At 34.8% G+C, this 11340-nt stretch overlaps 1 protein-coding gene across 1 annotated transcript in view; it reads left to right on the forward strand.

The window, feature by feature from the left end:
* The window catches only part of CFAP54 (cilia and flagella associated protein 54), a gene marked incomplete at both ends in the record, with an annotated part of 108625 nt that overhangs the window by 52590 nt on the left and 44695 nt on the right, over positions 1 to 11340 (forward strand). Inside the window, 10 exon segments of the mRNA XM_084305897.1 lie at positions 293 to 404; positions 1314 to 1462; positions 2765 to 2995; positions 3598 to 3740; positions 5436 to 5617; positions 6338 to 6565; positions 6767 to 6990; positions 7105 to 7240; positions 10071 to 10185; positions 11136 to 11288. Of these exon segments, the coding sequence (XP_084162023.1) occupies positions 293 to 404; positions 1314 to 1462; positions 2765 to 2995; positions 3598 to 3740; positions 5436 to 5617; positions 6338 to 6565; positions 6767 to 6990; positions 7105 to 7240; positions 10071 to 10185; positions 11136 to 11288 (1673 nt within the window).

Genomic DNA, 11340 nt, shown 5'->3' on the forward strand with positions numbered 1-11340 from the left:
TGTTGTACATGGAGACTTCTCCCTTGAAGCTGAGAAGTCAGTGTGTCTGTTCAAAGATCCTGTCCACCGTCAGCAATTTCCAGACTTTTCCTTTTCACAGACACCACTTTATAATATGGCCATTCACTGTATTACTATGACGCAGTGGGATAGGAAAGAAAAACTGCCAAATTTACTACTCCTAGTGAAATACAAATTGCACGTGTTCTACCTGTTCCCAAAGAAAACCCTCTAACTCTGAAAAGAGTTTAACATGATCATGATAAGTTTATCATTATTACTTCTTTGCCAGGAGGAATGACCACCTTCTCTGTATCAATGGAACTTCAAGACCAGAATCACGTTCTCCCATTCTGCCTGAAGGCACCAAGAAGTACACCCGAGGAGCTGGGGAGTTCCAGAAAGTGAGTTTTACTTCTAAGGAGTCATGTTTGTCTTTACTTGGCAGCAATGCCATAAGCACAAAAATATTTTTTAAAAAACTATCTCATAAAAAAGAAGACATACGTAATTGCTAAAATCCAAGATACAAATTCTATCACTCTGCAAACCTCTGCACTCCTAAAACCAAGAAGAAAAGTTTGCACTGGATTTATGTGAAAGACCAACTGTTGTGAGGTATTTGAGATAAGTTGGAGTAATGAATTCCAAAATCAATGAGAGCTTTCATATGCTCCCTTTAGAAAAACAAATATATATGCCTTGGGTATCATCACATTAAGAAAAGGAGATCAGTTTAGGCCTTTTTATGCAATATGTTGTACTTAGACTTTTTCATGAGTAATTGTTTCCTCTGCAGACATTCTAATTGCACAATAAAGGCTATTTGTTTAGAATTCTTCTAAAATGTATTTGTGCTTTTATTCCCACATAAGAATAATCTTAATGGATTTGTATTGTTTTTGAGGAAGAGTTTTCTCCCTCATAACCCTTAAGTAATGCTGTAATACTTCTAGCATCTGAGATAGATGTGGGAAAGACTTTTCTTTCTGGTTTTGCATTGCAGATTTTTACTATTTATAACAATAGTGAAAAAAAGTAATTATTTTTGAGACAGAAACCAATAGTATATGAAACAATAGCTTGCTTCCTAGTGTCAGCCATTTGACATATCCCTTCTAGAAAAACTGCTTTCTGGAAATTTAAATATTTCTTTTTCTGACATATTTTGACAAACAGTTCCAGAATTTATTTGCTGTTCTGTTCCATTCCTGCATAATCCAAACTGCTGTATACCTCAAGTAATTGATAATATAGGTATAAATAAATATTTGAAGTGTATTTTAGATTGTCATGAAAGATTGTTTTTAAAGAATGTGGAGACCTCAGCTTTAAAAAAAACAGAGGCATCAGCTGTGAAGAAACAAAGACAAGAAACGTTGAGCCCTATTAGAAAAAGACAGACTCTTAAACAGTACCTTGTGAAACATCCAGACATAATGAAATCTCCAGAAGCACAAAGGTAAATGAATGCAAGCTGTCAAATTGATTTACAGAACCAAAGCATTTTGTCTGAAATCTAGTTTACAGTTAAGTGTATATTTTAACTTTTTTTTTTTTTTTTTTTTTTTCCTGTGAAACGGATGAATTTGTGCAAAGTTCAATCAGTTTTCTACTTAAGCTTGGTATAAAATTGGCTTCCAGTCTACAGAACAAAATCTATCTCATCGCTATTTCAGAGAATAACTGTAGGAGATCTTAAGGTCTTTGTATTAATAATCAAAGAGTGTGTTTCAGTTGTGTTAGCTTGAGCATGTTAATTTATTACAGAAGAAAAGCTGTGTTAATCTGTGTATTATAATGCTTTTCAAACTATCTTGGGGAGCTTAGTTGTTAGAAATCTAATAAGGAATATTTATTTGTTGCTGTATCAATTTTTATCATCCTTCTGCTAGTCTTTTTGGCTTATCTGTTCAGTAACTTTCAGAAAACCATTCCTTGATAGCAAGAAATGAAACCCCGTCTTTTGGCTGATAATTATATGCATTTAACTAACTTAGCAATAACAGTACATTCTGAACTAAAGGAATTAATAGTATTCATTAACTGGTGCTTTAGTCACGCTTCCAGCAGTTAACAACTAGAAAGCTAGAAAATATATGAATATAAGCAATCACATAATGGATTCTAGAAGTATTTTAAACAAAGATCTCTGAAAAAGTTTTCTGTACGTGATCTTCTAAACATGTACCTGAACTGTCTGTTTTTTGCCCTCCACAGAAAAAGAAAACTTCATTAACATGATTTTCATGTATTTCAATGCAAGGGAAGGGATATCTAACCTATCCTGCGCTTTTTGCTATTTCAGATGCTCATTTGCATAATACATAATATTATTGCTGTATAAAAGAATCAGTATTGTATACAGTATGCAGTTCTGTCCACATTTTAAAGGCTGAAAACAAGCAGAAAAATATTTTTGAATGATAAAGGGATCAGTTTATAAAAATGATGTGGTTCGATTACAGTATTGTTATGTATCTTCAAAAAGATGAAATACAAGTGATTTGAAAAAAAATAGAAGAAATTTGTAAAGTAGAAGAAAGGATTTAGTGTGTGTTAATTGCACTTAAGATGGAAAGCACAATTGTTTTTCTTGACTGAAGCAAAAATCATTTTGCTAGAAACATGACATATCCTTCTGAAGTTAATACAAGTCTGTGGATATGTAAGGGGGTACTTGTGTATCTTTATCATGATTTGATTTTCTAGAGCTCTGAGAAAACACAGTTTAATTTTTTGTTCTGCAAATATTTTGTTATAGGAAACACAAGGAAGAATTGAGAAAAGTAGCTCATCGCACCTTAGTGGTACTGCTGAAACCAATTGTTAGTAATTACTTAAACCGAAAGAAGTTTCATCAAATATGCCTTGAAGAGATGCCCTGGAGGTCTCAGATGAATATTTATCTGGCAATTGCACACTACCACTTATTTAAAAAGAAACTGGAAGAGCAATATAACATTGGAATTTGTGGTTCACAGTATCAGGACAGGTATATTTTACTGTATTATAAATCATAGAATCATTAAGGTTGGCAAAGACCAACTTGACAAATGATCATCTGGTTCAACCATCCCCCTACCACCAATATTACCCACGAAACCATGTCCCTAAGTATCACATCCAGCCTTTTCTTAAACACCCCCAAGGACGGTGACTCCACCAGCTCCCTGGGTAATCTGTTCCAATGCCTGGCTACTCTTTCTGAGAAGAAATTTCTCCTAAAATGATTGCTATTAAAGTAGATCACTATATTATTGCCATTAATGCAAAGATTTGAACCACAGTATCAACAGTCAGTTTGTCGTATGACCAACTCAACTTCCACATGCAAATGAATATACAGTGTACTACATTTTGTCTTCAGTCATAGGGCAGGTGATATGCACACTTTTGGTTGCTTACTTGACTGGTCAGATTTTATATCTTTTGAAAGTTTTGAAATATAATGGAAGTTTTGAAAAATAATGAAAACTCACTTTTGAGAGACTGAATTTTATGTGTATATGAAAGTTCTCTCTCTCTCTCTTTCTCTCTCTTCCCTCCCCTCTCCACCCCCCCCCCCCCCCCCTTCCTTTTTCTTCCATTCTGCAGTTACAATATTCTGGATCCTGAAATATTCTCCTTAAATAATTCTGGAACTGTAGTGATGGGAGAATCTGTAGAGAATAACAGAAGAACACCAACTCCTTTTCTCCTTAAAAAGTCGCCTTCAGGACTGACCAAAAAACAAACTTGTAAGAACTTTTAATGGGTATACAAATTGAATCAGTTTAAACGTACCTTTTTCTTTCTCTTAACTTTCATCCTGACTTGCATCATTATTTTTGCACATTACCATTGGAAAATCACTCCTGCACGTTTAAAGAGGAGATTGGGTTTCTGGATTTCAAAAGTGTTTCCTGTATTTTCTCTGTTTTGACATACCTATTATAGCATAAGTCATAGTCAATAATGAGACCTTTATAATAACTCTGACCATTATTTATTGTGTTGATAAATATTTTTATCAAGTTATGATTCTTCATTCTAAGTTTATAAACTCTAATAATTTAGTGATACTGGCTTTTAGTTTGCAGAAACCGTACTTGCTACACCTATTAATTTGGTAACATTCCATATTATTCTAAATGCAATTAGAATTTTTATCAATTTCTGTGGTTGTGAACTGCTCCATAATTTTCTTTAGATTTCCTAACTGCCCAATAATTTCCTGGGTCATTCTGTAAGTCATTCTCAAAATTATAGATGGAAGTTTATTATTATCTATGGAAGTAAAATAGTTTAGGTGTCCTTCTGCATTGCATGCTCCACAGTGTTTCCCGAGGCAGAAGCTACCGCAGGATCCTTTTTTACCTTGCACCTTTTTTCTTCAAATTTATCTTTCATGTTTTACCATTCTGTTATCCCAGCTGTTTTCAGTAACATCCTTTGAGGTTTCAAAAGGATCTGAAGGGTGGCCCCTGTTTGCAGCTAATCGTGAAATATAGGACTTTCATTACTTCAGACAGTGATAATACATAAGTCAACACATATTAGTCTGCCTAACCACTGTAAGTTCAAGAGAAAATCAAAAGTTTGGTATTTTCAAAAGCACTTCAAGGAATACATTCTTGTCAGAGCTGTAGAGAGCAAAATTCTCATATCATTCCTTTGTTAGGTAGGAATCAACCAGCCTCTGCCTTTTCCAAGGAGTTATGACAAAACTAGCTGGTGAACTCACAGGTTCTCTTTGCAACAGCCTACTTGTATTCATACTCTTTTGTATTTCTTTATGTTTACAAGCCTTGGGAACTGAATGTTTCTGAAAACTAATATTAATCCTGCTTATTACATCCTAGCTGTTTCAGCAATTTTGAGTGAAAGAATTTCATTGAAGTATGCAGTTTGCCCTGGACATCAAACATTGTTTATTGTGAAATTCTACCATGAAACCTATAGTTCAAATATTATGGTATCCCACCACCATGAACCTTTATGTTTCCCCTTTGAGGGCAGTTGCTATTGAATAAAATAATGAAGCAATTCTATGCATACCAGAGAATTTGTCACAAAACTTTTTCCTAACTTTTTCTATAAAGAGAACTTGGTTTCAGAAAGGTTCTTGGGAGCTTGCCTCATGGTGACTTCTTCCTAAAACTTCATAACTTCTAGGATGGTTGTGTTTTGGCTGTGAGGCTGAAAAACTATTTGGTACATATTATTATTTTGCTTAAACTTTTTTTGTATTCCTGCTTCTTCCTCATCTTAAGTAAAAGCATCTTACATTTTAAATATCATAACCTTCTGAATATGATAACCTTAACTTTGGCATTTCCTAACATTTAAGTATTTAGCTGGCACAGGAAAATCCTAGCTGACTGATAATATTATCTATTTTATGTTTTGGAAAACTTTAACTCATTTTTAACCAGTGAATGTTTTGTCTTCAGATACAGATAGATCTTCTGAGCACATCAGTAAATTGAGTGGAACATGTACTCCTCAAACTCAAATGACATATGATATGGAAATATCCATCTCACAGTCCCCCAGAGAATGCAGCCAGTTTCCATCAAATACCATTTTATTGGATCATTTTACAAAAATCTTTCTTCATTTTAGAAGAGCAGTGGTAATATACGTTTTCTTATTAAACACTGTATTTACTACTAAACACCTTATTGCAAAACTTTTTACATAAAAAATCCTAAGGAAAAAAACAAAAACAAAAACAAAACACAAACATACTTTTTTTTTTTTTTTTTTTCCCAGGGAAAAAACAATGATTTCTTATCTTCTGCAAAATGTTCAAGCACAATGTGTCAAATGTCAGACATATTACCTATCATAATGCATATCTCAATCAAATATATAATAATTAAACTGTGTTTTATTTTTAATTTAGTCTTTATAACTTTCCTTCACATTTTTTTTGTTAAATATTTCTCAAAATACTTGCAGATTTACTTTTCCCTTTATTGTTTTTTGTGGATGCGTCAGTAGTGTCGACAGAAAGACCAACGACCGAAAGGAAAAGCAGTCTGACTACTCTTCCCATAAAACCACCTAAAACCAAGTAAAAATTTATTTTTAGGTGGTGTGAATTTATTTGTTTTCTTTTTCTCACACCAGAAGCAACAATTTAAATCAATTATAAATTAGTGTGTCTATGAAAATTTCCAAATTAAGTTTTTACAATGCCTTATATAAATTGAAATATTAAGCGATCTGTTATTAAAAATGATTTGTTGATTCTAATTTTGAAAGTTTACTTCTACCTTCTCAATAAAAGAATGGAGCTTTTAATTTCTGTATTTTCAAAGTATAACTCTATTCTGAATGATATACATAGGTTCTTGCTCACCGTGGTGGCCACTGGACATTGCTTCAAAATGCTTGCCGAGAACTTTGGAACTGTACTCAAGAATCCCAGTCAATTGCTAAACATTCCCATTCCCATATGGATGCATTTCCCATTACGAAGGAGTTTCTTAGGAACACCATCTGGTTGCCATTTTATTTGGCATCAGACATGATCATTCATATGATAACTGAACTGCAAGCAACCAATTCTCTTAAGGTAAAAATACTGAGATGATATATTCTTTATTATCATGTCTTCTCTGTAGAGATAATTTTCTTTCTCTTGTGTTATGTTCTGATATCTCCAGGTTATTTTTTGTAACAAGTTTTTAGACAAGCACTGTATTTTCTATATAATTTGATTTCTCCTAAAAACAAATTTGTCAGTAACAGGTAGAATAATGTTTCTTCACTGTAGATTGTGGATCCTGAAGGCAACTTCTGCATTCCCAGTTGTTTAGGAGGTATTACTGATGAGAATGGTGGTTCAAATCTCCATCCACAGTCTCCCCTGGATGATGTGAATGTAGTAGACTTGAAATGGATATGTAATCTGGTTTTTAAAACAATAGAGTTGTTGTATCAAATGAAGAAATGGGAAGCACTTGTACACATAGCTGTACAATTTAACATATTTACACAGTAAGTTACAACAACTTTAACAAATACTAAAAAGCAGTATTATAATGTTAAATATACTGTTATTTTGATTAGTTAATAAATTAATTAATTGGTACTTTGCTTCTTTTTTTTCAGTGAGAGATATATAGAACAGGTGATTCCGTTGCTGGTGTATGCTCAGAGGCAGCTCCTGGAAAGAAAACAGCAATTCAGTAGTCCAGAGAGCCATGAATCTAATTTCATAAAGTATCTATCTGATAATGCAAATAAGGTGAACTTCAAATTTCTTTTTTGGATACTGACTCTAAATGTGAACTAAATGTAGAAAAGTATGTTCACTAATTAGATTAATGTGGTTTTCCATAATGTTCATAAATTATGAGAATAATTTAATGAAAATAATTGATTGAAGGCACGAAAGGGCTTATCTGACATGATTCCAGCAACAGGAGAGGTCTGGACTTGATGACCCAGAGAACATTTCTTCCATGCATTGTGTACTCATTCCATATTATAAGCCTAAATCTAATTTCACGTTAGTTCTTGATGCTGACCAAAATTAATCAGATTGAATTAATCCAAACACTAGCAACACCAGTGAAAAACTTTAAGAACTTGATTATCACCAAAGAAAAACAGCTGCTCACTGGAAGTTAAGGCTTTATATCTTTAGTAAGCTGATATTCCCATTGGATATTTTTTTCCATGGGATTAGCTATTAAAAACTAGGATTTTTTTTTTTTTTTTTAGCCTAATGTTTATTTCTAAAAAGTTTTTCTAGTCAGTGGTATGGTGGAAATTTTTGATATGTTTCTATTAGCTAATATATACACAGAACTTGAAGGAGGAGGGGAAAATGGGTTTTAGAGGTCCAAGACAGTATCATTCTGAACTTGGTTGGGGTTCAGGAAACACTGCCTTACCTAGAGACAACATACTGCTACATAATGCTTGCAAGGCTGTGTCATGTCTTTCGGGGAGCTGTTTCCTACTGACTTCTTTCAGGCCTCACCATTCTTTGTATAAAAAAAGGCACCACATACCACCAACAAACCACAATGTTCTTGCAGAAGTTATTGAAAAACACTTGAAAGACAACGTAGTCAGTGGTCAGCCAACATGGGTTCATGAGGGGAAAGGCCTGTTTAATTAACTAATTTCCTTTTATGACAAGGTTGCCAATATTGTTGACCAAAGGAAGCTAGTTGATGTAATCTTACTGCATCTCAGCAAAACTTTTGATACTGTTTCTCATGGTATCCTTCTAGATAAAAGTACATAATATGGTGGGTGAACAACTAGCTGATGGGTTGGGCTCAAAGGGTTATAGTAAAAGGGGTTACATCAGGCTGGCAGACAGTAAGTAGTGCAGTTCCCCAGGGCTCCATTTTAGTGCCAGTCCTCTTTAGTGTTTTCATAAATTACTAGGATGTAGTACGTGCAGGTATACTAAGTTTGCAGATGATACTAAATTGAGAGGAGCTGTTGATGCTGTCGAGGGTGGAGTGGCCTTGCTGAGAGATCTTGACAAATTAGAGGGCTGAACAATCACCAACAGTGTGAAGTTTAACAAGAACAAGTGCTGGATTCTGCATCTGGGAAGGGACAACCCTGGCTATATGTGCAGACTGGGGGACACAAGGCTGGAAAGCAACCCCACAGAAAGGGGTTTGGAGGTTCAGTTTGATGGCAAATTGAATGTAAGTCACCAGTGTGTCCTGGAAACCAAAAGAGCTGTCTGTACCCTGGAGTGCATCAAGCATTGTTTGCCAGCTGAGGGAAGTGATTGTCCTGCTCTGCTCTGCACTGGTGCAGCGTTGACTCGAATACTGTGTGTGTTTTTAGGCTATAAGAAGGACATAAAACTATTAGAGAGCATCTGAAGGAGTGCTATGAAGATGGTAGCCCTTCAGGTCCAGAGGGCAAGACATATGAGGAGCTGCTGAGGTCACTTGGTTGGTCAGCCTAGGGAGGAGAAGACTGAGGGAAGGCCTCAGGGTGGCCTACAGCTTCCTCAGAATGGAGAGTGGAGGGGCAGGTGCCGATCTCTTCTCTCTGGTGACCAGCAATAGGACCTGAAGGAATGGCATGAAGCTGTGACAGGGGACATTAGGAAAAGGTTCTTCACCGAAAGGGTAGTTGGGTATTGGAACAGGCACCCTAGGGAAGCCACTTGGTCATGGCACTAAGCCTGCTGGAGTTCAAGAAGTCTTTGGACAATGCTCTTAGACATATGGTTTGATTTTTGGGTGATCCTGTGTGGAGCCAGGTATTGGACTTGATGATCCTTGTGGGTACCTTCCAACCTGGGATATTGTCTAATTCTACACCACTATGATCTGAGTAATGTGGAAGAGCAATATAGTTTTGAAAGACATCTTAACTTACAGAATGAAAACTAATGTCAACTAATAGCAAATAAAGATTACTCAGAAAAGACAGCATCAAATTAGAAATTAGGAAGGTGTGACTATGTTTCACAATGCAATGCCATTCAGAGAGACTCGAGCTTTCTCTGAATTGTTTCTTTGCTCGTGAAGTGATGTGTCTACATTAGTACAACTAGATGATAAGCACTGTCTGGAAATTTTCATTTCTGACAGGGTTAGACTGCTTCTGTTATTTGCTTAAAACTATTTTGCATGTCCTTATTCTGCATGACACTGTGTTTTACAGGCAGTGTGTTCTTTAGGCATACCTGCACCCTTACACATACAGGTTCTTTGCAAGCATTTGTCCAGACAAAGAACGGAGGAGTATTTGCTGAACATCAGTGAGTTGCTCATGATTACAGCAAACACCATAAGTGATACAAGTTTAGTTCATTAATATAAATTACTTATATTTTCCAACTTTGATCCCAAATTGAGATATATAATTTCACATCTGAGCATTTATATGATATATCCAATACTAAGGTGTTGTGAATATTTCACATTTATTGACCTGGGTACTAACAACAGGACATCAGTGTCTTTGTAAATTAGTCCTCTTTTATTTTGTCATGTGACTGTGTGTTTCAATACTTAACTATAAACATTAAATATTTTATTTTTTTCTGAATATTGTTCAATGATCACGAAACAAAACTTGCTTTTTAGATGAGTTGCAGAGACTACATAGGGTGGAACCTACAGCTGCCTGTTGCCCATGCTGCTAGTGTACTGGTCTTTCCTGGATGCATTGCCTACCCTGAGATTAAAAATGATTATACAGGTCAGAGCTCATTTTAGTATCATGAGTTCTCTTTTCTCCCTAAACCTTTTTATTTTTTTTCCTACAGGATTTTTTGGTTTTGGTTTTCCTTCCTATAAGTGGTTTATTTTAATATAAGATCAGTTTTGTTTTCAAATTATTATTCTTGATATTTTGGATGGATAATAATGTTGTGAAGATCTCTCCAAATATATTCAAACTGTATCTGAAAGCAGAGAAGAGCAGTTGTCATCCAGACCTACAGTAAATTGAGTGAGCTTGGTGATCTTGGCTCAGTTTTCTGTGTGTATTGTTGGATACCCACCAACACACACAGAAGTTAATGTGAACTTGCACTATTAATGATAGAATCAGTACAAAAGCTGAAAGGAAGTATAAGGTGACAGAACACTTTTTTTTACCTGTAGATATTGTTCTTTCCAATTGGGGTTAAAGTGTTTTAGTCATTAATAGAAGCATAGTTTCTCCTATCACAGAAGCATCAAGGCATTGTGCACAAGACTTTGTGTGGAATTCAACTAAGGAAAGTCATTAAATGGTAAATAATTCTGTATGTAAGACTAGATAATATTATGTGTTCCAGAGCATGATGGTTTGGTATGTAGAAACTACAGGAATTGTAGTAAATAGGACCAACAGTTGTAGTTAAAGGTTTGTTCCCAGACGTAAGACACCAGAATCAAAGTAGTAAGCTGACCTGATGCATGGTCAGGGCAGATAGAATTCAGAGAAAATAGGTTTCATGTAACAACCAAAATGTAACACTGAAAAAGATAAAACTGCTCAGAAGTGTTGTTCCTGATTGTTAATGATTTTTCTTTAATTCATGTTTGAATGGGGAAACAAAAGTGACAATTGCATTAATATATTTTAGCTTTACATTTTTTAAAACTAAAAATATGTGTTTATATAATGCAAATTTGTTCTCCATAATTGTTAATTTATTTCAGGTAGCAGTCAAGCAAAACATCTAGTTTATGTACCTCTTGATGTGAATGATACATTGAAATGTTTTAGGGAAACTCTAAAAAAATCTAAATTTCACAGCAGAGCACTGAGACACAGTAGAAAACTACTTTCATTATTTCTTGCACACACACAAGGTGAGTACTTCATTGAAGTGTTTCTCACTTAATGAATCATAGAATCATAGAA

This window comes from Netta rufina (genome assembly GCF_964035555.1).
Source record: "Netta rufina genome assembly, chromosome: 1".
In the NCBI taxonomy this organism is placed as follows: Eukaryota; Metazoa; Chordata; class Aves; order Anseriformes; family Anatidae; genus Netta; species Netta rufina.